The sequence below is a fragment of the Prinia subflava genome, unplaced genomic scaffold (assembly GCF_021018805.1).
Source record: "Prinia subflava isolate CZ2003 ecotype Zambia unplaced genomic scaffold, Cam_Psub_1.2 scaffold_53_NEW, whole genome shotgun sequence".
NCBI lineage: Eukaryota > Metazoa > Chordata > Aves > Passeriformes > Cisticolidae > Prinia > Prinia subflava.
The window spans coordinates 82,771-108,065 of NW_026961063.1; the positions used below are offsets into that span (position 1 = coordinate 82,771).

General features: G+C 63.5%; 3 protein-coding genes across 7 annotated transcripts; 1 reads left to right on the top strand and 2 right to left on the bottom strand.

Annotated features, from left to right (window-relative positions):
* Positions 1 to 128: 128 nt before the first annotated feature.
* Positions 129 to 11,919, bottom strand: MYO1A (myosin IA). 2 transcript variants are annotated; one of them, XM_063425112.1, is made up of 30 exons: positions 11,797 to 11,919; positions 11,370 to 11,653; positions 10,383 to 10,526; positions 9,492 to 9,607; positions 9,206 to 9,300; positions 8,987 to 9,091; positions 8,846 to 8,892; positions 8,153 to 8,216; positions 7,522 to 7,620; positions 7,320 to 7,423; positions 7,090 to 7,237; positions 6,901 to 7,019; positions 6,732 to 6,818; positions 6,584 to 6,649; positions 6,364 to 6,468; positions 6,061 to 6,123; positions 5,748 to 5,948; positions 4,919 to 5,145; positions 3,941 to 4,141; positions 3,345 to 3,438; positions 3,076 to 3,225; positions 2,918 to 2,986; positions 2,577 to 2,663; positions 2,224 to 2,298; positions 1,989 to 2,123; positions 1,790 to 1,896; positions 1,590 to 1,722; positions 1,358 to 1,510; positions 1,160 to 1,287; positions 131 to 494 (listed from the first exon to the last, which is right to left on the bottom strand). In XM_063425112.1, the coding sequence occupies exons 3-30, from the start codon at positions 10,503 to 10,505 to the stop codon at positions 371 to 373; spliced, it is 3,225 nt and encodes a 1,074-aa protein (XP_063281182.1). In that variant the 5' UTR covers positions 10,506 to 10,526; positions 11,370 to 11,653; positions 11,797 to 11,919; the 3' UTR covers positions 131 to 370. The 2 variants fall into 2 exon arrangements, with proteins under 2 accessions (XP_063281183.1, XP_063281182.1); XM_063425113.1 differs by lacking the exon at positions 2,577 to 2,663 and having other exon boundaries at positions 129 to 494; positions 11,370 to 11,842.
* Positions 11,920 to 11,924: 5 nt separating this feature from the next.
* NEMP1 (nuclear envelope integral membrane protein 1) lies at positions 11,925 to 19,290 on the bottom strand. Of its 2 annotated transcripts, XM_063425130.1 has the most exons (10): positions 19,046 to 19,290; positions 17,955 to 18,076; positions 17,011 to 17,221; positions 15,401 to 15,473; positions 15,228 to 15,321; positions 14,993 to 15,107; positions 14,306 to 14,531; positions 13,479 to 13,652; positions 13,056 to 13,270; positions 11,925 to 12,636 (listed from the first exon to the last, which is right to left on the bottom strand). In XM_063425130.1, the coding sequence occupies exons 1-9, from the start codon at positions 19,137 to 19,139 to the stop codon at positions 13,057 to 13,059; spliced, it is 1,323 nt and encodes a 440-aa protein (XP_063281200.1). In that variant the 5' UTR covers positions 19,140 to 19,290; the 3' UTR covers positions 11,925 to 12,636; position 13,056. The 2 variants fall into 2 exon arrangements, with proteins under 2 accessions (XP_063281200.1, XP_063281199.1); XM_063425129.1 differs by having other exon boundaries at positions 11,925 to 13,270.
* A 1,636-nt stretch (positions 19,291 to 20,926) lies between these two features.
* NAB2 (NGFI-A binding protein 2) lies at positions 20,927 to 25,012 on the top strand. Of its 3 annotated transcripts, XM_063425121.1 has the most exons (7): positions 20,927 to 21,124; positions 22,127 to 22,928; positions 23,146 to 23,279; positions 23,726 to 23,777; positions 23,940 to 24,072; positions 24,160 to 24,360; positions 24,472 to 25,000. In XM_063425121.1, exons 2-7 carry the CDS (start codon positions 22,134 to 22,136, stop codon positions 24,564 to 24,566), a joined length of 1,410 nt encoding a protein of 469 aa, XP_063281191.1. In that variant the 5' UTR covers positions 20,927 to 21,124; positions 22,127 to 22,133; the 3' UTR covers positions 24,567 to 25,000. The 3 variants fall into 3 exon arrangements, with proteins under 3 accessions (XP_063281191.1, XP_063281193.1, XP_063281192.1); XM_063425123.1 differs by lacking the exon at positions 24,160 to 24,360 and having other exon boundaries at positions 24,472 to 25,012; XM_063425122.1 differs by lacking the exon at positions 20,927 to 21,124 and having other exon boundaries at positions 21,884 to 22,928.
* The last annotated feature ends 283 nt before the right edge of the window (positions 25,013 to 25,295 follow it).

The following is a 25,295-nucleotide window of genomic DNA, read 5'->3' on the forward strand; positions in this document are numbered from 1 at the left end:
CACGGCCACCAAGAAATTGCCTCTGGGGCAGCATGAGCCACTTTGATGAGAACAGTGGCCACAATTTGGAGCCTTTCCAATCACCATAAACTGAGCCCTGACTGCAATCAGACATCAGGAAAAGCCAGGAAAAGCAGGAGGCCAGGATGAGGGGCTGGGCTGTGCCCCTCAGCTTGGGCTCTGTGTGCTGAGGTCCCACCCTGCCCATAATGGGGTGACACCACCCTGGTACTGACACCTCAGCAACCTTTTAATGGGTTTGGAGCGATGCTTGGGTGCTGCCAGCACCCACGGGGCTGGGGGATGATGCAAGGGGGGGTCACGGGTGCCAGTGTGAGGGTGGGGGTCCTGGTGAGGGGCGAGGGGTCCCTCAGTGCACCAGGACCTCCATCTTGTTGCTGCCCTTTTTCCTGCAGATGGGGCCGTCGGTGCCGGCCTTGGGTGACTCCACCACGGTGATGGACACGTCGCCCTTTGGGAAGCGGGTGGAGAACCTGGGGTGGCAGGATGGAGGGGGGGGGTTTGGATAGGGAGGGGTCAGGATGGAGAGGTGGGAAGGGGACACGCCCAGGCCCATCCCTTCATTGCCCAGTGAGCTGCTTTGGGCACACCCAGTCCTCAGCAGCTTCCCAGTCACGGCACTCACATGGAGCCACACCCTTGGAGGCTCCACCCCCACCTGAAAAACACCCTGGGCACCGCCCTGTCCCACCCACATTAACCCCACCCACTGCAGCCCCACCCTGCCCCAGCCACACCCACATCAGCCCCACCTTGCCCCACCCACATTAACCCCACCCACTGCAGCCCCACCCACATTAACCCCACCCACTGCAGCCCCACCCACATTAACCCCACCCACTGCAGCCCCACCCTGCCCCACCCACACCCACATCAGCCCCACCCTGCCCCACCCACATTAACCCCACCCACTGCAGCCCCACCCTCCAGTACCCACACCCACATCAGCCCCACCCTGCCCCACCCACATTAACCCCACCCACATCAGCCCCACCCTGCCCCACCCACACAAGCCACGCCCTCTGTGCCCCCAGCCCTCCCCATCCACAAAGCCCCACCCATCAGAGTCCCACCCTTCCGACTCCACCCACTGTGACCACACCCACAACAGCCACGCCCACCAAAGCCCCGCCCACACCTGTCCGTGATGTGCAGGGGCAGCGCCTGCCCGGTGACGGCCTCGAAGGTCTGGTGCAGGCGGGTGACCAGCTCAATGAGGTGGTCACTGACCAGCAGGAAGTCGCCCTTGGCCCCCACTGTGGAGACCTGTGGGGCAAGCGGGGGGTCAGCCCTGCTGGGGTCCCCCTGAGCCCCCCGGGCCCCCCTCCCCAGGTACCTCCTTGAGGTGCAGGGCCAGGAAGCCGTCGGAGAAGCGGGTGACAGAGACGCCACGGATGTCACCAAGGCTGACCACGGTCTTGGGCTGGGCGGCCTTGGGGTCAGCCAGGACCAGGTGCTCGGTGGTGAGGAGCAGCAGGCGTGGCACTGTCTGTGGGTGGGGGTCAGCGTGGGCAGGGGGTCACCATGAGCCGGGGGAGGATGGTCACGGTGTCAAGGCAGGATCTCACCTTTCCACTGGCCCTGTTCACCTTCCTCACCGTGTCGGCCATCACCAGCTTGTCCTTGGCCACGGCGTGGAGCTTCTGGTACTTGGGGTTCTGCTTCAGCCCCAGGTACTCTCCACGGAAAGGCTGCTGCAGGCTGGGGGTGAGGCCATCAGCACTGCTGCCCTGAGCTCCCCTGCACCCCCAGCCCCCCGCCCTGGCACCTTTTGGGGTAGAGGGTCTTCTTGTCCTTGAAGAGCTCGCTGGCGCGGAGCTTGGCCTGCAGCTGTGCCCGGCGCGACGGCGGCAGCTGGTCCCGGTATTTCTTGCACTGCCGAGGGAGGGGGCGGTTTGGTGCTGCCAAAAACCTCTCGGGTGAGCAAGATCCCAACTGGGATTCTCCCCATCTCCCCCTGCTCCCACCTTCCAGCGGTAGAAGATGTTCTTCAGCTCCCGGTTGGCGTCATCCAGGAACCCGTACGGCGCCGGGGGCCAGGTGTGGTCCGTCACCGACAGCGGCGGGAGGTTCTTTGCCAGCCCCACCAGGTACCTCTGCACCTGAGGGTGACAATGCAGCAGGGGGTCAGGAGAGGACAGAGGGGCGTCCAGCTGCAGGGCAGGGGGCTGGGAAAGCCCCCTCTCCCCCAGCCCCACTCACCAGCCCTCGGTAGATGAAGTTGGCCAAGCGGGTGCTGGCGCTGGAACGGAAATACCTCCGGTAGGTCCTGCGTGCCTGCGGGGACAGCGCCAGCGGTGGGGACACCGGGCATCACCACCAGCCCCACAAAGACAAGGGTGTCCTGTCCCCCACGTCCCCCATGTCCCCCACGTCCCCCACGTCCCCCACATCCCCCACGTCCCCCGCGTCCCCCCATCCCTAACTGGCCCCAGCGCAGAGGACAGAGGCTCCAGCCCGACAGGGTGGGCAGACAGACAGACAGACAGCCCGGACACAGCGGCACGGACAGCAGGACAGAGGTGGCCGGAGGGCGTGCGTGGCCCTGGTGGTACCTGGTACCCTCTCCAGTGAGCGGCGATGGTGGTGGCGGCCGCGTGGCGTCGGCGCTGGCGCTTCAGCTCCCGGAGGAGCCGGCGAGACTGCGGGGGTGAGAGCCCAGGGAGCCCGAGGGAGACACCAACACAGACATGGAGCGAGAGGGAGAGGCAGGAGAGAGGCAGGAGAGAGGGAGGAGAGAGGGAGGAAAGACGGGGAGAGGAGATGAGGGTGAATCCGGTCCCACCGTGGGACACACGGAGCTCCTGGTCCCGCCATGGGGCACACAGAGCCCCTGTCCCCACCCTCCCTCCTCCCTCACACCAGGCCAGTCCCACTGGGGGTGCCCAGCCCTCACCTTCCAGCCCCGTGCGTACGCCTGCAGGATCAGCGCCGACCGCTTCATCCGCTTGTACCGGTTCATTTGCTGCGGGGGAACGAGGTCGGGTGGGCTTGGAGAGCCAGGGGGAGAGCGATGGGCAGGGGAAGCACAGCCAGGACCTGCCCTGTGCTCACCCTGTGGCCACGGAACCAGGCAGAGATGAGGATCTGGCTCTTGCGCATCAGCTGGTACTGGGTGCGGCACCGCCAGCCCCGAAACATCTTCTGGATGAGCGTGGCCAGCTGGGCCACGCACTCCTGGCGCTGCTGCTCCAGGTCGAAGAGCTGGGGGGGACAACCATGGCAAGCGCTGGGTCAGGGAGCACCTCCAGGGGCTGTGGCATCACCCAGGAGCTCCCAGGACGAGCCTGGATCCCCACGGATTCCCCCATTCCCAGACTCACAGTGCGTGGTGAGCGGATGAAGACCTTGGTGTGCCCGAACGCCAGCTCCTCTGCGGGGAACTCCAGCCCTGCCAGCAGCACCTCGGCCCCCTCCCTGCACCAGGACAGAGACAAGGCTGGTCAGAGACCCCCCTCAGCAGCACCTCGGCCCCCTCCCTGCACCACGACAGAGACGAGTCCCATCAGAGACCCCCCAAGCAGCCCCCCAGCCCTCAAGGTCCGTGCCAGCTGTTGCTCTGGTTTTTCTGAGATTTTTTTTTAAGCCTTCTACTTGCTTATAAAATGGAGTCAGTTCTTTAGTTAGAATATTAAGGGTCAGTTTTTCACTTTCTCACGCTTTGGAACATAAACAACATTTCTTGGTTTTGTTCACTGTCCTTTGCTTACATATTTCCAGCTTGAAAATAATGTTAGTTGACAGCTGGTCTGGCCAGTGGAGTGAAGGGGTGGCAACCCCAGAAACCAATCCACTACCAGACCCACAAAAATTATAAAACGAAAAGAAATAAACAGGCTAAGTCCCTTTTTACTGGGGAGCAACTTTTCACTGCAAACCTCTGTCTCCGTGTTGTTGATTTTGCGTTCCAGCCCCGTACCTGTCCCCACCATCCCAGCGTGGCCACGTGCGAGGGTTGAGCATCTTGTAGCGCTGCAGGAAGGGCCCGTAGAGCTGGCGGAAGGCGTAGCCCGCCCGCCGCACCCGCACGTTCTCCAGCAGCCCCAGGTACCGGACCTGTGCCAGCACCAGCTCCGGCGTGAACACCATCGCAGACTTGGTGTCGTTGGGTTTGATGCACCTGCAGAGCGCAGGGAGGGTTTGGTGTTGGGAAGGATGAAGTAGAAAGGCCTTGCGAATATGATAGTTTAGATTCTGAGAGTATGAGATCGACTGTTGGAGTCTAGAACATCCCTGTGGCCACCCTGGAGGGTTTGGAGACCGGACAGGGGGTCTGGGGTCTGTCCAGGGGGGTCTGGGGTCTGTCCAGAGGGGTCTGGGGTCTGTCCCAGGGGCTCAGGCAGCCTCACACAGAGCCCAGGAGGGCACTGCCTCTGATCCCTGCCATGGCAGTGAATGCCCACAGTGTGTGAAGAATCACAAGCTGGGAGAATTCAAAATAAGCAGTATTTAGTTTATCATAGAATGTAAATGTAGAATTTAGGATTTTTAGCATATGGGGTTGAAGAGACAAGATGGAGGAATTGGGGAGTGGCCCCTGTGCTCCTTGTTCTTGCTTGATTCTGTGATTCTGAGATTCTGTGATTCTGGATTTCTGTGATTCTGGATTTCTGTGATTCTGTGATTCTGTGATTCTGGATTTCTGTGATTCTGGATTTCTGTGATTCTGTGATTCTGTGATTCTGTGATTCTGGATTTCTGTGATTCTGTGATTCTGTGATTCTGGATTTCTGTGATTCTGTGATTCTGGATTTCTGTGATTCTGTGATTCTGTGATTCTGGATTTCTGTGATTCTGTGATTCTGTATTTCTGTGATTCTGTGTCACCGAGTAACTCCTACAGGAGGGGTCTCACAGGCGCCAGATCCCCCTCCCACCCCGCGGGGGTCTCCGGTACCTGATGTAGTTTGGGTTTTTGGAGTAGAGATTTTTCATCAGCATCGCCACGGACGACTTGAACTGGAAGCCGGCGGTGGGTGGCAGCTTGAGGGAGATTTTCTGGGGGTCCCCCTCGGGGAAGAGCGAGCGCAGCAGCGCGTGCCGGGCCGCCCACATGGCCTGAGAGAGGTCACGGAAGAGCAGATCGTTGTTCTTCTCGATGAAACCCGTCACGTTGTAGGTCACCTGGTCAGGGAGTGGGGCACAGCTCAGCACCTCCATGCCTGTTCCCAGTCCAGCCCCACATCTCCTGTGTGAAGCTGGGAAGGGGAGCAGGGCACTGGGAAGAGAAGTGAGGCACTGGGAAGAGGACTGGGATGCTGGGAAGAGGATTGGGATGCTGGGAAGAGGATTGGGGCACTGGGAAGAGGATCAGGGTTCTGGGAAGAGGATCAGGGTTCTGGGAAGAGGATCAGGGTGCTGGGAAGAGGATCAGGGTGCTGGGAAGAGGATCAGGGTGCTGGGAAGAGGATCAGGGCACTGGGAAGAGGATCAGGGTTCTGGGAAGAGGATCAGGGTGCTGGAAAGAGGATCAGGGTTCTGGGAAGAGGATCAGGGTTCTGGGAAGAGGATTGGGGCACTGGGAAGAGGATCAGGGTTCTGGGAAGAGGATCAGGGTTCTGGGAAGAGGATCAGGGTGCTGGGAAGAGGATCAGGGTGCTGGGAAGAGGATCAGGGTTCTGGGAAGAGGATTGGAGCACTGGGAAGAGGATTGGGGTGCTGGGAAGAGGATTGGGGCGCTGGGAAGAGGATCAGGGTCCCAGGAAGAGGAGCAGGCGCTGCCGGACCTTGCCGGCGTAGTGGTGGATGCGGAAGCAGCGCGGTGGCAGGCTGGCGTCGGTGACACGCCGCGCGTTCTGCGTCTCCTTGCTCTCGTAGTGCTTGTGTGTGGCCAAGAGCTGGTTGAGTTTGGTGAGGAAGGTGTCCTCGTTGACCACGCCGGGCCGCAGACACTCCTCGTCCAGCATGGCCAGGATCCCGCTGGTGCTCTGTGCCACGATGGATGGGGTCACCCCAAAAAATCATGCCCCAAAAATCCCAGTTTGGGCTACGGGGCGGGAGCTGGAACCCCAAGACCCCAGCACTGGGCAGGCCACTCACATTCTCAATCAAGTTGCAGATGATGCTGTTGTCGAAAAACTCCACCGGGGTCCACTGGATGCCCTGAGAGCAGATGTGGGTCAGACACTCAGAGAACCCCGTGGACACCCCCGGCTGATGTGGGGCAGGAACCGGACGTCCGGCCACGGGGATGAGGATCCCGAATCCCTTCCTGCCATTGAATCTGCTCTCGGCAGGGAGCGGCGCGAGGGAGGGACGTGGAGCAGAGCTGTCTCCAGCACTTCCCCACCCCAGGGGGGGCTGAAGCTCCTTGGGGCCGTGCTCTGGCGGGGCTGGGGGTACCTCTCGCACGTATTCCTCCTGCTCCTCCTTCAGCGTCATCAGGATGAAGATCTGCTGCAGCTTCTCGTTGCAGTAGTTGATGATGAACTGCTCAAAGCCGTTGTCCTGCGAGGGGAGGGTCCTGTATTTTTCTGAGCCCCCAGCCCTGCCCCGTGTCCCAGCTGCTGTTCCCAACCCCGTGAACAGCACAGGGGTGAACCTTGGTGGGTCCTTTCCTCACCTGGAAGATCTCGAAGCCGTAGATGTCCAGGACGCCCATCACCTTCCTCTGCTCGTCTGACTTTACCTGGGGAGATAAGGGGGTGTTGAGTCCTGTGTGGGGCGGGGGTCCAGGTCCTGCTGGGGCTCCAGGATCCCCTGGAGCTCACCTGGATGCTGGCGTTGATGCGATTCACCAGCCAGTCGAAGAGGCGGCTGTAGATGTTCTTGGCCAGCGCGTCCCGGCCGTAGTAGCCCTGGGGAGAGAGGAGAGGGGCTGGTGCCGGCTCATGGGGGACTGCCGGGCATCACCCCAAGGCTGGGGGTGGTCCTGCTCACCTGGGGGACGGTGAGGGTGGTGAGCACCGCCTCATCCCGCGCCTTCACCGTGCGGGAGCACAGCGCCTGCTCCAGCGTGCCGGGCTCCAGCCCGATCAGCTCGCAGATCTCGCGCAGCTCTGCGTGGGGAGACGGCAGTGCCAGGGCCGAGGAGGGGCTGAGGGGGTCTCCACACGCCCCAATCCCTACCCTGGGGCTCGGTGATGCTGCAGGCCTCCATCCCGCTGGCCTGGAAGCTGCTGCTCAGCTGGATGTTGCCCAGTTTGAGCACCACGGCCGTCACCTCCAGCAGCTCCGTCACCTCGGCGGGCGAGAAGCCGATGACCCTCATGGCATCCTGGGGATGGACACAACAGCTCAGGGCATGGGGTGGGCTCCAGGATTTTTTTGGGGAGGGATTCCTGTCTTCCCGTGGGTACCTGCATAGCGTGGAAATTGGCTGCATCGTCCACGCCGGGCAGGCTGGAGCTCTCCCGGTTCAGGTATCCGTAGTGCCCACAGTCCTGGCGGAGCTTCAGCTGCTCTGGTTGAGGGGACACAGGAGGTGACAGTTCAGTCATGATCCCTCCCCCAGCTCCTGTTCCACCTCCAAATCCCCCATCCTGCGGGGTCTGGACCTACGGAGCAGCTGCGGTGAAGCCCCAGCCAGGAGCTGGTAGAAGATGTGGAAGTTCCTCTCGCCCTTGACGTGCCGGACAATGCGGGACTTCTCCAGCAGGTCTGTGGGGAGGGGTCAGTGGGGAGGGGTCAGTGGGGAGGGGACAGTGGGGAGGGGACAGTGGGGAGGGGTCAGTGGGGAGGGGTCGGTGAGGAGGGGACAGTGGGGAGGGGTCGGTGGGGAGGGGTCGGTGGGGAGGGGACAGGGGGGGAGGGGACAGTGGGGAGGGGTCAGTGGGGAGGGGTCGGTGGGGAGGGGACGGTGGGGAGGGGACAGTGGGGAGGGGTCGGTGGGGAGGGGTCGGTGGGGAGGGGTCGGTGGGGAGGGGACGGTGGGGAGGGGACAGTGGGGAGGGGTCGGTGGGGAGGGGTCAGTGGGGAGGGGACGGTGGGGAGGGGACAGTGGGGAGGGGTCGGTGGGGAGGGGTCGGTGGGGAGGGGTCGGTGGGGAGGGGGACAGTGGGGAGGGGTCGGTGGGGAGGGGACAGTGGGGAGGGGACAGTGGGGAGGGGACAGTGGGGAGGGGACAATGGGGAGGGGTCTGTCACTGGGGTGTGTGGAGTGGAACCCCCCGGGATGGGGGGTGGGTACTCACAGTTGCTGATGACCCCTCCCAGGGGCTCTCCCTTGAAGTCGAACTCAATGTCCATGTACTTGCCCTGGGGGAGGGGGCTGGGTCAGGAAAGGGGGTCCTGGTGGGATTTGGGGGATGGGATGGGAAGAGGTTATGGGGTCTGGGATGGGGACTGGGGGGGCTGCAGGGTCTGGGACGGGGAATTGGGGGGGCTGCAGGGTCTGGGATGGGGAATTGGGATATGGGGTCTGAGAGGGGGATTGGGGGGGCTGCAGGGTCTGAGATGGGGATTGGGGAGGCTGTGGGGTCTGGGATGGGGAACTGGGATATGGGGTCTGGGATGGGGATTGGGAAGGCTGCAGGGTCTGGGATGGGGAATGGGAGAGCTTCAAGGTGAGCAGGATACGGGATCTGGGTTGGGGAAAAGGATCTGGAGAATGGGAGAACTGCAGAGTCTGAGGTGGGGAGCAGGAGAACTTTGGGGTCCAGAGTGGGAACAGGGTGTGGGGCCTGGGATGGGAAGTGGGAAGGCTGCAGGGTCGAGGATGGGGAGCGGGATTTGGGGTCTGGGATGGGGAGAAGGACCTGGGCAGCAGGAGGGCTGCAGGGTCCTGGGATGGGGAGCAGAACAGAGGGTCCTGGGATCCTGTGGCCCCACATCCCCATCCCCACATGGCCCTAGCAGGGTCCAACGCCCCTCCCCAGGTCACTCACAAATCGAGAGGAGTTGTCATTGCGGACAGTCTTGGCGTTCCCAAAGGCTGCAGGAGAGGAGGGGGGTCACGGTGTGGTCAGGGGGACAGCGCTGAACCCTGGCAGGGTCCTGAGCTGGGGCTCAGCGTGGGGGGCACTCACCCTCCAGCACAGGGTTGGACTGCAGCAGCTGCTCCTTCACCTTGTTCACCTCCTCCCCTTTGCTGCTCACAGCTGCCACGTAGGACATCACCAGCTTGCTGGCCTCTGCCGGGACAGGGCCAGGGGTCACTGGTGAGGGGCTGTGGGCACTGGGGCTGTGCCCCTCACCCCACCAGGCCCTGGCAGTGCCCTGAGCCCCCCTGGCAGCCCTGGCTGTACCTGTCTTGCCGGCGCCGCTCTCGCCGGTGATGAGGATGCACTGGTCCCTGTCCCGGTCCCTCAGCGAGCGATAGGCATCGTCAGCGATGGCATAGCTGTGGGCAAAGGGGGTTGGAAGGGGCTGGAGCCATCTGGGGGCTTCAGGAAATGCCAAGACCCCCTCGTTGTGGCTGTGGTGTTGCCCCAAGTGGATTTCCTTGGACTCCAACACCTTGGGATTGCCCGGGAGTGATACCCTTGGCACAATGCAGAGGACCAAGGGCACCACCAGCCTCCCTGTGCTCACATGTGAGGCTTCACAGCGAAGAAGCTGCAGTTGTGATACTCCTCCACCTTCTCCGGGGTGTAGATGGGCAGGGACTGGTACGGGTTCACCGAGATCACCACATTCCCAATGTACGTCTGTGGGACAGCAGGGATGAGGGGCTGGGAGGACCCAGACCAGGTCCTGGTGCTCCCCATCTCCATCCCAGATCCTTGTCTTCATCCCAGACCCCAAATCCCTCTCATCACCCTCGACCCTGCAGCCTTCCCACTTCGCATCCTAGGCCCCATACCCTGTTCCCATTCTGGACCCCAAAGTTCTCCTGCTCCCCACCCCAGACTCTGCAGTTCTGCCACTCTCCAGATCCTTTTCCCCAACCCAGACCCCGTAGCCTGCTCACCTTGAAGCTCTCCCATTGCCCATCCCAGACCCCACAGCCCCCCACAATCCCCATCTCAGACCCCATATCCCAATTCCCCATCCCAATTCCCCATCCCAGACCCCATATCCCAATTCCCCATCCCAATTCCCCATCCCAGACCCCATATCCCATTGCCCATCCCAGACCCTGCAGCCCCCCCAATCCCTCTCAGACCCCATATCCTCTTCCCATCCCACACCCCACATCCCAATTCCCCATCCCAGACCCCATAGTCCCCCCAGTCCCCATTTCAGACCCCATATCCCATTGCCCATCCCAGACTCCACATCCCAATTCCCCATCCCAGACCCTGCAGCCCCCCCAATCCCCATCCCAGACCCCACATCCCAATTCCCCATCCCAGACCCCACATCCCAATTCCCCATCCCCAACCCTGCAGCCCCCCACAATCCCCATCCCAGACCCCACATCCCCCTCTCACCCCTGCAGCCCCCCTCGCCCCTCCCAAGCCCCCCGGTCCCGCTGCCCACGTAGATGTCGCGGCGGCGGAATCGCTCCTGCAGGGTCTGGACCAGCGACTCCTCCGTCAGCGGGTCCAGCAGCACCAGGTCCGCCACGGCCTCGGCGTCCAGCAGCGGTGAGGAGCCTTCCATGGCCGGGCAGCTCCGGGGCGGCTGGGACACGGCACCGAGTGGGGCTGCAGCCACGGACACGCAGCCCCTTCCCCAAAACACCCCAGCAGGTCCTCAGAAATCTCTGGGATCTTGGCTGCTCCCCCTCTGCAACGCTGGGGACAGGGGACAAGGCAGCCACGCACCCACAGAGGCACGGGGGGCACCTTCCCCAGGGTGCCCACGACCCCGAGGTGGAGCTGGGGGCAGCCGGACGCTGGAGGGAAGCGGGGACCCGGCCAGGAAATGCGGACACCTGGATCCTGTTCTTGGGGCAGGGATTAATTCAGCCTCCACTTCCTCCCTCCTTCCTGGCAGGGGGAAGCCGGGGCGGGGAGGGGAGCCCGAGCCCCCCGACAGGTCACCCCCGGGAGCCCCCCGGAGCTTCTTCTCCCCGCTGTTCCCCATCTCTCACCTGTCTGTGTCACGTTCCCGGGGCTGACCTTCACCCCTGCTTTACAGCTGGGGCGCAGGGCTGTAAACCCAGCCCCGCTTATCGGTGCCCCGGGGAAAGTTCAAGAGCGAGGAGAAGGTGGGGAAGGATGAGGGGAAAAGGGTGACGGAGGTGGCCCCAGCAGCCCCCCCCGGGGGTCTGAGCCCCCCCGAGTTGCGGGGTTGAGACCCCAGGCTCAGCAGGCAGGGGTGGGAGCCGCAGGAAGAGCCCCCCACAGCCCCAGGGCAGCGCTGGGCTCACCCCGGGGCTCGCAGTGACACGAGGCCCCCACGCCCCGTGGGATGGAGAGCCCTGGGATGGGGGTTATGGGGACAGGGTACCCCCATCAGCTGAGGATTGGGGGGCTCGGGGGTTTCAGGGGCTGTGTGGCAGCAGAGGGGTCCCAGACTCACCTCCCTGTGGCAGAGCAGCAGCTGCGGCTGGAGCGGCTTCGGCTGGAGCTGCCCCGGAACCGGCGGGGCTCAGCCCAGCCCAGCGCCCGGTGTTGGCCCCGTCCGGCCCACGGAGGGGCGGGGGGGGAGCGCAGGGCCCTCCCCTAGAGCTTCCAGATGGGGAAACTGAGGCACGAAGGAGCAGCCGGAGCGGATCAACCCCAAGAGCGCCTCGGGCCACAGCTCCTGCCCGCCGTGTGCCTTCCCCAGCCGGCAGCTCAGAGCAGGAACAAGCAGGGAAAACCCTGGAGCAGAGCAAACAAAGGGAGCTTCCTCTCCTGAGCTGAGGGAAACAGGGGCAAGGTCCAGGGCTGGAGAATTGGGAATGGCCAGGGCTGCTTGAAGGAGGACACCTGTCCCCAGAGAGGACACCTGGTGCCAGCCCAACCTGAGGCCACGGTAGGTGCTGCCACGGGGAATGTGTCACCCAGGGGCTGTCGTGTCCCCCCAGCAGAAAGAATTCCCACAGCTGGCTGAGCCCTGGGGTCACAGCGGGATGAACAAATGAGGCTCGGGTCCTAAAAAATACATCTTTATTAAAAATATAATCGGTCATTCACCACGCTGAGGGTGGGGGGATGGAGTAACAGAGTCTCCTCACATTTGAGCAGGGAGGAAGGTGCAGGAAAAGCTGGGGAGCAAAGACAGACCTGGGATTGGGACAAAGTGATGGCAGAAGCTCCAGGTGAGGTAGGGGCTGGGCTGGGGGTCCCCAGGGCTGCGAGGAGGTGAGGGCAGTGTTATTGCTTAGGAAGTTGCATAGGTTGGGGTGTCCCCTCCAGCTCTGTGCTTTGGCAGAGCTCCCCAGACAGCACCTGGAGCTGGAACATCACTGGGGTCACCCTCAGTCCCTGCCCGCGCCCACTGGGAGAGGAGTAAGCAGAAGGGCAGGGAGGAAGGACATCCGCACTCATCCTCAGCTCTGGCACGGGGAGAGGGGGCTGAGCACGGCCTCTACCCCAACACCACACCCAGGGGCAGCCAGCAGACCCTGAGGCTCCACAGCTCCATCGGGGAAGCGCTGGGAGTTTTTGGTATCCACACGGGACTGAAGCCAAGGCAGAGGAGTGGCCCGAGCAGCTGGAGCCCTCTGATGTGTTTGTAACAGGAGGAGGAGGAGGAAGAGGTCACTGGCAGCTCCCTCAGCACGGCTCCAGGCAGGTGCTGAGCACACAGGTACCAGCGGGACAGGTCCAAAGTTCCTCTCGTGTGTGTCACCCTCAGGCACCTGCACAGGAGATGGAGGGGAAGGTCCATCCCCACCCCAGGCTGCCCAGTGAAGGGAAAGGAGCTCCTGTCTGCAGCCCCTGGCACTGAGGGATGGAGCCAGATGAGTCCCCAGGTTTGGGAGAGGGTCCCTGCCCTGGGGGTGCCACCCTGGGTGCTCACAAACATCCACGGCACAAGTTGGGGTGGGTCCAGGCTGCATCCAGGACCAGGTGACCTCTCAACTTTGGGGGGCTCCCATGTGTCCCCCAACACCCAGAGCTGTGCTGACAACAGCGTTCACACCTCAGGGAGGAGCTGGGAAAGGAGATCAGACCCCTTTTCTCCCTGTCAGAGGGGGTCCATCCCCACAAGGACCATCCCTGCCACGTCTGGAGCAGCCCAGCAGAACTTCTGCTCCTTGGCCCCAGGACAGCTGACCTCACTGGACATCCAGGTGGTTGTGGGGCAGGGAATCACTCCTGTGATTCCCAACAAAGGAGTCATTGACATTTTCCTCCTCTTCATCATAATCATCATCATCCTCCTCGAAGAGCTCCTCGTCGATGCAGAGACTCGCCAGGCCGAACTCCCGCTCGTGGGCAGACACCTCGATGGGGGTGACGTGGGAAGCACCACCCACAAAATCAGCAAACCTGGGAGAAGCACAGAGCAGCACCTTGGCCAGGTGTGTCCTGGAAAGGCCCTGACACACACAGGTGAAGCATTTTTGTGCCGGGACCTGGTGCTCTCCATCCTTTCCCCCCAGCACTCTGTGCTCCCACACACCACAGATGTGTGTCTGTCTCTAGGGACAGAGGTGACAGCACAGAAGGACACGGGGTCCTTCCAGGGGCACGTTACCTTTTGGGAGACTGGATGCGGGACACCGTGCTCCAGGCAGAGAATTCGGGGCTCTTGCAGACGCTCCGCAGCTCTGCCAGGGCCTTTTGGGTCTCCACCTCGCCCTGCACCCGATATTCCTCCTCCGACAGCAGCCGAGGGGGCGTCGGGCCCAGCTTGGAATTCTGCACTCTCCTGTTGGGGGGCAGCATCAGTTAATGCCTGCCTGGATGGGGAGGGACCCCAGGGCAGGATTGCAGAGATAGGAACTGTCAGGACAGAACTCCAGGGCAGGAATTCTCAGGACAAAACCCTTGGGGCAGGACCCCAGGGATAGGAACTGTCAGGGCAGGATCCCAGGGCAGGAATTCTCAGGACAGAACCCCTGGGGCAGGACCAGCTCCCAGGCAGGACCCCAGAGCAGGAATTCTAAGGCAAGACCAGATCCTGAGGCAGGACCACCTCCCAGAACTGGAAATCTGGGGCAGGAGCAGCTCCTGGGGCAGGAACCCTGAGGTAGAACCAGTTCCTGGGGCCAAAGCAGCTCCTGGAACACGAACCTCTGGGGCAGAACCAGCATCTGAGACATGAATTCCTAGAGCAGCCCGAGCTCCCAGGCCAGGAGCAGCCCCTGGGCCAGCTGGCAGTGGGGAGAGTGGAACACACCCCTCTAACCTCTGCTCCCAAGGGCCTCTCCTGCCCCAGTCCCAGGGGAAAAATGGCCCAGTTACCCACCCCACTCCCAACCCCCAGTGAAAACAACCCTGTTTTGTGACACAGGCTCCATCCAGCAGCTCATCCCGAGCCAGCAGGGAGCTGGGAGCCAGCTGGAATCCCACAGGGCTCACCTGTAGGCAGCGAAGGCCCAGTGCAGGGGGTAGTCCAGGTTCTTGGTGCAGACAGCCACGAGCACCAGACCCAGGGCCACGGGGTGGATTTGGATGCCTGAATACATCAGCAGCAGCCCCAGGAGCTGCAGGGCCCACGAGAGGAGGTTGATGCTGCGCTCGTTCTCCAAGGGGCCGTACCTGTAGCACACGGCGAAGCTCAGGAGGCCCACGAAGAGCAGGTAACCTGTGGGAGAGCCCAGGTGTAACAGTGGACACGGGAACAACCACACGAGGATGGTGAGCAAAGCAGGAAAAAAGGGCCGAATTTATTTACAAAACTCAGTTTTATACATTTCTTATGGTGCCCGTGGATTGGAGGATGGAATTCCACCTCTCAATCCACGTTGGTCAGGCTAACTGTCAATCACATTTCTCCTCCTACATAGAAATATGTAAACAATAAAAGACAGTTAGCAGAACATGGCCAGTGTTTATAGTAGCAAGTGTGATAAAGTGAAATTTCTGACTCCAATATGAAGAATATTACAGAAGGCCTAGAAAAGTCTTCAAAACCAGGGTGACACCCAGGGAATGGTGGCAGGGATTGGGGGCTCCGTGAGGATGAGGGGGGAGCCTGACACCACCCCCTGGGAGCTCCTCAGCGTTGCCCCCCAGCTCCTGGTGAGCCCCAGAGGTCCCACTTACCTAACAGGTACTGCCAGTAGGACTTGCAGATCTCCCGCAGGTTCTTGAAGATCAGCTGGAGCAGGTAGAGGGAGAAGGACCAACCTCCGACCAGCAGGAAGTACACAGGGCTTTTCTGGGGGAGCACAGGCAGGCTCTGGATACCTCCCCCAGGTGCTGAGGGGTAGAAAACCCAGTCCAAACCAGTATGGAAAGGGCTACGAGGCCTCTGACCCCCTCAGGATGTGACACCTACCTTGGGCATGACCTTGGACATCATGTAAACGAGGACGAGCAGCGAGGCCAACAAGCCAACGCTGATCCCAGCTGAGTAATAGAAGATTTGGCTCCTGCAATGATCACACAGGGAATCAATCCCTGCAGGTGATTTATGGATACCTGTGCCATAAAACACCCCCGGGGTCTCACCTGCTCAGTGTGTCCCCACAGAAAAACAGCAGCAGGCCCAGGAAGGAAACGATGAACAGCTTAGGATCAAAACCTGGAAAGAAAGCGAATCCCAGTGGGGAGGGGTGAAGGAATATCTCTGAGATGGTAGAGTTGGCGATAAAATATCTCTATAAGCAAAGTAGCAGGGGTAGCAGGTGGTTTATTGTTTATTTAGGCACAGCTAAAGCAGGCCAGGAGAGCAGGAACAGAGGAACAGAGGGCGAGAAAGAGAAGAGGGAAAAGAGAGGGGAAAAGAGGGGATAAGAGGAAAGAGAGGAAGGCAAAAGAGAGGACGGGATAAGAGAGGGAGGTTCTGAATACCGTACATTAAATATCTTTCCAGGTTGAATAGTCTGTGCTGGACTAACCAATCTAATACAAGATAACATTTACTTACACCAAATAGAATTGTCCCATCACCTAAGGCAAGCAGAAGGGGATTGTTTAATCAAGGGAGCTGCCCCTCAGCTTAGTACATCATTATTCACTAGCTGATGGCTCTGTACCCCACACCCTAAATCTCAAAGCTTGCTTTCATTTCTATCTCTCTTGTTGAACTCAGACTCCCAGAATCTAAACCCCCATATTTGCAAGGTCTTTCTACTTCATCCTTCCCAACAGAGGGGCACGGTGGGGAGCTCCCACCTGCCACGGGGTCACAAGGACAGGGCAGCACCCAGGTGTGTGAGCCTGGGAGGCCTCTCTGGTGGTCACCTAAGGGCAGAAATGCCTGGTCATGGTGACTAGGCCAAAATAACCCTTCTCCCGTGCTTGGACCCTCTGTTATCTCCCTGTAAGACAATCTGTCACTTTCTACCCCGACTCAGACCATTGGACACCTTTCTCAAAACCTCGGTATCCTATAAAAAACCCCACTTTTCCCCCCAGCTCAGTGAGGGTGCAGTGCTGAGGGTCTCCCTTTCCCCAGGTGTGAGAGCCTGGTCGAGGTTTACTTCCAGCTGCAGCAGCAGGGGATGGCAGTGAGCACAGAGCTGGGCCCTGAGCTGCTGCCCCGGCTCCTGGAGCGCTTCAAGGAGGTGTTGTCCAGCCTGGTCAAGAGGCTGTGGTGGCCAGGGGTTGAGGTGGGGCTGTTGTGCCAAGTGCCGTGGTGTCCCTTTGTCCCCTCAGCCCCTTCCTGGTGGAGAAGCAGCCCCCACAGGTGCTGAAGACCCAGACCAAGCTGTCCCTGAAACCCTTCACGGAGAGAAGCCATAAAGATTCATCTGTGGAACTTCACACAGCGCTTCTCCTCTCTCTGCCTGTGTCTGCCAAGGCACCTCAGCAAGCTCATGAGCTGAGAATCACTGCAAAAGAGCTGATCACTGCTAAGAGCTGAATATCACTTTAACTAAGCTTGCTAAAAGTGTTGCCTGTGCCTGGGAGCTTTGCCGGAGTTGCTTGGGCAGGGGTAGGTGCACCCCTAACCCGGAACAACCGAGGCAGCCGAGACTGACTGAAGCCACGGGGAGAAAAACAAAACAGGTGAACTCCAAATTCCTTCTGCAGACCAAATTCCCTTCCTGAGGAAGGAACAGGTCCTTGGATCCTGAGCTGCCCTGTCCTGCTGTCCCCTGGGCAGCCCCACGTACGTCGGAAGAGGACGACGGAGTAGTTGGTGTTGGGCTCCAGCAGCTCCACCTTGAGGCAGGTTTTGCTGCTGTAGAGATCCACGTCGATGCTGGTGTCGTTGAGCTTCCCCCGCAGGAAGGAGAACAGCACGTTCCACACGCTGAACCTCTCCAGCTCCTCCTCGCTGTCCACCTGGGTGACGCGGATCATGCGGCTGCTGTTGACGCGGATCTGCGGGAGGAGAGGGCGGGGGATGGACGGAGGGGCTGGAGCAGGGAGGATCTGCTGCCTCCTCCTCCTCCTCCTCCGCCTCATCCTCATCCTCCGCCTCATCCTCCTCCTCCTCCTCTTCATCGTCATCCTCCTCCTCCTCCTCCTCCTCATCCTCCTCCTCGTCCTCCTCATCCTCCTCCTCCTCCTCCTCATCATCCTCATCCTCCTCCTCCTCCTCCTCCCTCCGCCTCCTCCTCCGCCTCCTCCTCACCCTCCTCCTCCTCCTCACCCTCCTCCGCCCCCTCCTCATCCTCCTCCTCCGCCTCCTCTTCCTCCGCCTCCTCCTCCTCCTCCTCCACCTCCTCATCCTCCTCCTCCTCCTCCTCACCCTCCTCCTCCTCCTCCTCACCCTCCTCCTCCTCCTCACCCTCCTCACCCTCCTCCTCCAGCCTCCTCCACCTCCTCCTCCGCCGCCTCCTCCTCCTCCTCATCATCATCCTCCTCATCATCCTCCTCCTCATCATCCTCCTCATCCTCCGCCTCCTCCACCTCCTCCTCCTCATCCTCCTCCTCCGCCTCTGCCTCCTCCTCCTCGTCCTCCTCCTCCTCCTCATCCTCACCCTCACCCTCCTCCTCACCCTCCTCCTCGTCCTCCTCCTCGTCCTCCTCCGCCTCCTCCTCCTCCTCATCATCCTCCTCCTCCTCCTCCTCATCCTCCTCCTCATCCTCCTCCTCCTCCTCCTCCTGTCACCTGTGTCCTTGTCCAGACGTCGTTCCATTGCGGGGCTCTGGTGTTGGTGTAGCAGAACCGCTGGGATTCCCCGTGGTGGGAGGTGTGGCTCTCTTGGAGGGGGATGATCCCATCCTTGGCGCCTGGGAAGGGCACAGGGAGGGGTTCAGGTCCTCTGCTTCACCCCCCAACCCCTTTCCCTCCCCGAGGATTCTCCATTTCAGCACATTCCCCCCGCTCCTTCCGCTGTTTTCCTTGGAATGCACCCTCTGGTTCCTTTTTGGGATAACCCCGTGCCCTGAGCTGTCGGGATCAGTCCCTTCCACACCGACTCCTAGCCCCAAAATCCTCAGGGATGTGATAAACGCTTATTACTCGCTTTTTGAAATTTATGAAAATTTCATAAAGAATAAAAATTGGTTACAAAAAAAAAAAATTAATACAATAATAAAAGTTCAAAAAGTTTTCAGAGACAGGACAAATAATGAGACAAATAAGAGCAAAGAAAGGTAGCTCGGGACTACTGTCCCTCTTCTTTCTCAGACAAAGGCTGCAGAGGAGAAGGGTAACTTAGAGAGAAATTTTGGTCTTTTCTGTAACCTCTTCATTACTATGCATATTTTCCTTGCCGTCTGCAAGTCTGGTTTAAGTCTTTGAAGAGGTTACTTTTGTTAATAAGGAGCTATAAATTCTTCTTCACTAGAATATTTTTTGTAACTGTTATCTCTGTACGAAAAACCTCCTGGTCATCTTTTCTTTCTTTTGAGCTAAAGAAAATATCTCACACACAAATTTTCTACTAAGACTTAATGTTAAAACTACATTTACCATATTATTTAAATGTTAATATTGCATAACTTTTCTACCTAGCATATTACATATAGTAAATATCTGCGTAGAGCCACACACACAATATGCTTTTTTCACAGGGATATAAACCCGAGGGTGTTTCCGGTGGTACCGGGGGATCGCGACAGCGGGACACGAAACCCCGGTCCCACCGAGCCCCAGAGCGTGGAGGCCCCGGGAAGCGCTCAGCGGGTGCTGCCGCCGCCCCGCTCCCCACCATGACTCCCCCGGTCCCCGTTCATGGACGCCGCTGCCCCCCGTACCTGCAGCTTCCAAGAGCAGGAAGGGCAGGAACAGCAGCGGCAGCAGCGCGGGCAGAACCGGGAGCCGCCACCGCCGCTCCGGAGCCGCTTTCATCGCTCCCGCCGCGGCTGCGCCGGCCGCTTCCGCTTCCGCCTCCCGCCCTGCTCGGCCGCCGAGGAGCGACCACAACCAATAGAAGAGGAGCTCGCCGGGTTTGTCATTGATTGACAGCTGATTGAACCTATCAACAATCACTTCTCCCTGCCTGCCACGTTGATTGACAGTGCATTTAACCTATCAGCAGTGCGCGTGCGGGAAGCAGCCGTGTTCCCGCCCTCGGTTACCACGGTGACCAACTTCCCCCCCCGCCATTCACTCAACAGCCACGCCCCGCTCTGGTAACGGCTCTGACAGACACGCCCCTCAACCAATCAGAAAGCAGATCTGATCGGCCACGCCCTCCACCTACTTGTGTACCCCGCGTGATTGACAACCGCCTCCGCCTATCAGGGCGCGGCCTCGCGTTGTTTGTGTGACTGGGTCAGGCGTGGGGGGCGCGCAGGTCCCGCCCCTTTTCCCGCCGCCTCTCCCCCGGTACCGAACCCGCGGCCCCGGGACCAGCCGGGGCTCTGCCGGGGCTCTGCCGGGGCGGGCGTGGCTCGAGGGTCCCCGGTGCCCCGCGGCGCGGAGAGGGGGTCCCACACCCCACGGGCCACGGGGCGGCGCGGCCGGGCTCGGCCGGGGGGGCTCCGGTTCGCCCCGGCTCGGCCGGGGGGGCTCCGGTTCGTCCCGCTGCCGGCACCGCCCGTCCCCTCGCACCGAGGCTCCCGCAGCCCCGGGCAGGGGGTGCCGCCCTCCGCGTGGGTCCCTCCCCGTGGGGCGGCGGCCGCCCGTGGGCGGGCAGCGGGGAGCGGGCTCGGGCGGCCCCCCCGCTCCCCCTCCGCGGGCCGTGGGCGGCGGAGCCGGGAAGCGGCGGCGCCGTGGGCGGAGGATGTGCGTCAGCCGGGGGCAGCGCCGGGGCTGGGAACGGCCCCGCCGCGCCGGACGATCGGTCGTGGAGGGGGAGGGGGGCGTGACAGGGGCGGTGGGGACGGGGGTGAACCGGGGGGGGTCGGGCAGGACCCCCGCCATGGGGACCGTGCCCGTGCGGGATCCCGCGGCTGCTCCCCCGGCAGCTCCGGGGATGTGCCCCGGACACCGGCACGGTCCCCCCCGGCCAGGATCGCGCGGGGGCGGTTCTGGCCCCACGCCAGGCGCCGGCCGCGGTATAAATAGCGCCGAGCCACGCAGGGCCGGAGCGGGGCGTGGGCCGTGACACCCTCCCCCCTCCCTCCCGCGGGAGGGACCCCGGTGCTGCGGGCGAGGGGCTTCAGCATCCCCCCAGCCCACCCGGGAAACCTCCGAGCGTTCCCGTTCTCGCTGCTCCGCGGCGCCGCCGGGGTGCTCACCCCGAAGCCTCTCGATGGCAGCGTGTGCGTGCCGGTGACACCGAGCGCCAGCCCTTCGCGAGGGCTCCGCCACCGGGGGCGACTGCCGGGACAGCGCTGCCGGTACCCGGAGCATCCTCGGGTTGTCACCGACACCGGGGATGCTGCGAGCGCTGCCCGCGGGACCTCCGCGATCCAGCAACACCGAGCACCGTGTCCCCTTCGGTGCCTCTCCCACGGCCCCCCCGTGCCACGCGTGTCCCCCCCGGTCCCTGCCGGGGCTGCAGGACCCCCGATGCCGCCGTGCGGGGCGCCGCTCCCCTCCCGCTGCTCCGGGGTACCGGGAGGGGGGGAAGAAGAAGGGGGCCCGGTGCCGCCGCCCCCGCCGCTGTCCCCCCCCGCGCTCGGCGGGGGCGGCAGCCGCGGGATCCGCCCCCGGGGCCTCCCACGCGCGGCGCAGCCGGGGCCGCTGCTATTTCACGGTCCCGCCCGTGTGGGCGGCGCGCAGAGCGGCGCGGCGCGGCGGAGGGAGCGCGCCCGGCCCGGCCGCGGGACCCCCCGAACCCCCGGCACCCACCGGACCCCCGGTTAGAGCCGGCCCCGGAGCCCCCCCGCCCCTCCCCGGCCGCCCGGCGGGGCGGGCGGAACGGACGGAGGCGGTTCCAGGCGGCGGTGAGCGAGCGGGGGGCGGCGGGAGGGGACGGGGCACCGGGGGGCACCGGCCAGGGCGGGAGTCCCGGGGGACGGTGGCCATGGTGGCACTGAGGGGACCGGAGGGGGACAGGGCAGCGAGGGACACCGGGCAGGGCGAGGGGTCCAAGGGGTGTTGGCCGCGGGGCTCCGGGTGGGTCCGGGGTGCCGGGATGCACGGGGATGGTCCCGATGGGACCGGGGGCACCGCTGCACCGGGGGGTACCGGGCGGGGTGGGGGGATCGTGGGGGGATGGCCTCGATGGGACCGTGGGAGCACAAAGGGACCGTGGGGACGGCGGGGGGATGGGACACCGGGGGTCACCGGGCAGGGCAGAGAGCCCGGGGAAGGGATGACCCCGGTGGGTCCGGGAGGAATGGGGCAGGGGTGGGGCACAGGGTGGGTTTGGGGCGCTGGAGGGCACCAAGCAGGCGCGGGGAGGGTGGGGGAGGATGGCCCTGGTGGGACCAGGGTGGGGATGGGGGCACCGAGCGGGGCGGGGTCACCAGGGAAGGATGGTCCTGATGGGATCCAGGGGACCACAGGGGAACAGGGCACGGGCAGGGCGGGGGGCCTGGGGCGTGCTGGCCGTGGTGGGATCGGCACTGGCACAACACCCCTGGAGATGGGGGGCTGGGGGAAGCCCCACGTGTGTCCTGCCCCGTGTGAGGACCTGGCGTGGATGGGGCAGGGGGGCAGAGGCTGGGCACTGCCCAGGGTAGGGGGTAGGGGCTGGGATGGGGGTGACCCCACTCGTGTCTGTGCCATGTCCAGGGGCTGTGGCTGCAGGGACCAGCCCAGCCCAGGGCACAGGATGGTTCCTGGGTGGGACAGGGCGCCCCGTGGTGTTCAGGGACCCTGGCACACCCATACACAGGAGTCCTCCCTCTGCCCTTACCCCCAAGCCCACAGGTGGGGAGTGGGTTTCTCCTGCACGTCCGTCCGTCCCGGTGGTGAGTCCGTCCGTCCTCTGCCCACCACAGGCTCGCCATGGCCCTGCCCCGCACGCTGGGGGAGCTGCAGCTGTACCGGGTGCTGCAACGAGCCAACCTGCTGGGCTACTACGAGACCTTCATCCAGCAAGGGGGGGACGACGTGCAGCAGCTCTGCGAGGCGGGCGAGGAGGAGTTCCTGGAGATCATGGCGCTGGTGGGCATGGCCACCAAGCCCCTCCACGTCCGCCGCCTCCAGAAAGCCCTGCGTGAGTGGGCCTCCAACCCGGGGCTCTTCAGCCAGCCCGTTTCGGCCGTCCCGGTCAGCAGCATCCCGCTCTTCAAGCTCTCTGAGACTGGCGGGCGCAAGGCGCTCAGCAACGGGCACGCCAGCCCCGGCGAGGCCGCGGGCAAGGGGAGCGGCAGCGCCGGGACGCCCCCGGCCCGCAGCCCCACGGAGCCAGGGGAGAAGCTGTCACCGTCAGCGGCTCCGCCGTGGCCGGGAAGGAGCACCCCCGAGTCGGAGGGTGGTGGGGATGAGGAGCCGGGGGTTCCTCCCTTCTCCCCGGGCGGGAGCAGCGGGGAGCAGGCGGTGGGCACGGAGCTGGAGCCGGAGTTGGCACGGACGGTGGTGGAGAGCGTGGAGCGGCTGCTGCAGAGCTGCCCCCGGGGCGGCGAGGCCGAGCTGAGGGCGCTGATGAAGCTCAACAAGAAGCTGGCCAAGACTGTGGGGCACATCTTCCAGCTGGAGGATGGTGACCGGCAGAAGGAGGAGGAGATCCGCCGGCACAGCGCGATCTACGGCCGCGGCGAGGCCCGGCGCCGCGAGGGCAAGCAGCTCACCCTGCACGAGGTGGGCTCCGTGCTTGAAGTTCTTGGGGTTTGCTGGGTTGGGACAGGGACCGGGGAGGCTCTGGGGGTGTGGGTGAGTGGGAATCAAGATCTGCTCCCACGCAGGTGGCATCTGCCAGCCTGGATCCGGCGTTGCCTTAGCCGAGGGTCGCGTGGGCGCTGCTGTCCCGTGGGCGCTGCCGTCCCTGTCCCCACTCACGCATCATCTCTGCCCCCAGCTCATCATCAACGAGGCGGCCGCCCAGTTCTGCCTGCGGGACAACTCGCTGCTGCTGCGGCGCGTCGAGCTCTTCTCGCTGTCACGGCAGGTCGCACGGGAGAGCACCTACCTGTCCTCTCTCAAGGTCGCCAGGTGAGCCCAGACCTGGGGAACCCCCCTTGGGGAGAGCCTGGGTGTCACCCCCTTGCACCCCGTGATCCAGCACTTGTGGATGGGGCCAGGACCCTGCGGCCCCCAGTTCCCCTTTGGCAGCGTGGGTGGTTTCTGCCTGACCTCGGAGCGTGGGAGGTGGGGAGGATGGGAATGACGGGGATGCCAGGCGTGGGGGGGATGCCAGGCAGCAAAGGGATGCCGCTGGGGATACCCCATCTCTTGCCTCCATCCCCGAAGCCCCCTGCCCACCGTGCCAGGGTTGCCTTTTCCCTTTGCTTTCCAGCTGCTTCCCTCTTTTTCCACCCCCAATTCCATCTGTGCCACAACCCCAGCTTCTGGCAGTGCCCTGCCTGGTGGCTCAGCTCACAACGTGGGGCTTTGCTGTGGCCACCCCCACGCCTGACACAGCCCCTTTCCACCTCCAGGGCCCATCCCGAGGACAGCGGTGCCATCGTGGCCAAGCGGCTCAAGCAGGAGGTGGGTGCAGGTGCAGGAGAGCATGTGCAGGTGTGCACACCTGTGAGCGTGGGCGTGACAGCGCAACGTGCCCGGGGCTGCCCATGCCAGCTCGGGGTGGTGGCCGTGGGTGTTCTGGGGTGGGTGGCGCAGGGGACCTGCTCACCTGTGCGCTCCTGGCAGGCGGGAGAGCAGAGCCGCCCTGAGCTCCTGGCGCTGCCGGTGGGGCTGGAGCCTCCCGGGGCCGGGTACCGACCCAGCTTGGAGGAGGACACGGGCAGCCTCTCCGGGGAGAGCCTCGATGGCCACTTGCAGGGTGAGTGAGGGGTCCCTCCCCTTCCCGCGGGGCTGGCGGTGGCCGCCTCCCGAGCCCTGGCGCTGACTGTCGCCCCTCTCTCGGCAGCGGCGGGTGCCTGTCCCCGGCTGACCCCTCCGCCCGCTGCGGCCCCGGACGTGCCCCTCGGCCTCGCACCCCACGGGCTCTGGAGCCGCCACATCCTCCAGCAGACGCTGATGGACGAGGGGCTGCGCCTGGCCCGGCTGGTGTCGCACGAACGCGTGGGGCGGCTCAGCCCCTGCCTGCCGGGGAAGCCCCCCGGACCAGGTGAGCCCCCGCGGGGCCGGGGGGGCTTCGCCGTGGGCGGGGGTCAGCGCGGCACCGCTGCCTTCTCCTGTGCAATCGTGACCTGACGCTGTCTCCGTGTTCTCCCCGCAGAGTTCGAGGACGGGCTGGCAGAACGGGGTCCGCCGGCCCCCCCAGACCCCCCTCGGGGCACCATCAAGGTGGAGCAGGAGACCAGCAGGCAGTGAGGCCCCTGTAGCCCCCCCGCCACTATTAACGAAGCAATAACGTGCTGGGGGACGGGTGCGGCGGAGCTCCGGGCCCGGGGAGTTTGGGGTGGGGAGGGGTCTCAGCCACAGCCCCCCCCCCCCCCCCTCCCGGCTCCCTCCCGTCCCACACCGACGCTCTGGTTACCTCAGCCGCGGCGGGATGCGATTCCCCGCAGCAGCAATACCCTCATCCCGCCCGGCTCCGCGCCCCCCGCCGCCCCCCAGGGCTGGGGAGCCCTCGATGGACTGGAGCCCCCTGTACAGCCCCCTCCCCTCTCCCGGTGCTGACCGTCCCCGTCACCGAGCGGGGACAGACGCGTCGCACTGTGCGCTCCCACGTCAGCGCTGCCGCCCACGCCGGGCACACGGTCCCCCCCCCACCCGCAGCGCCCACGCAGCAGCCGCCAGCCCCCTCCCCGCAGCACGTGCCAGCTCACTGTGCACCCCCTCCCCACCCTGAGACCCCCACCCACCCCCCCAGCACCGCATCGGCTGTAAATACCCTTCCCCCTCCCCCCCGCAGCCCCCGCACGCACCCCCCCATCCCGCCCCGCACCCCGATACCTGCGTGTGCTTCAAGCATGGTCCCTGTGCCGGGGGGTGTCACACGTGCCGGGGGTGTCACCCCCTCCCAGCACGACGCAGGCGGCGTTTGGGGGGCACTGGGGAGGTGCTGTCCCCCCCCTCGACCCCTCGGGGTTCCTCCTC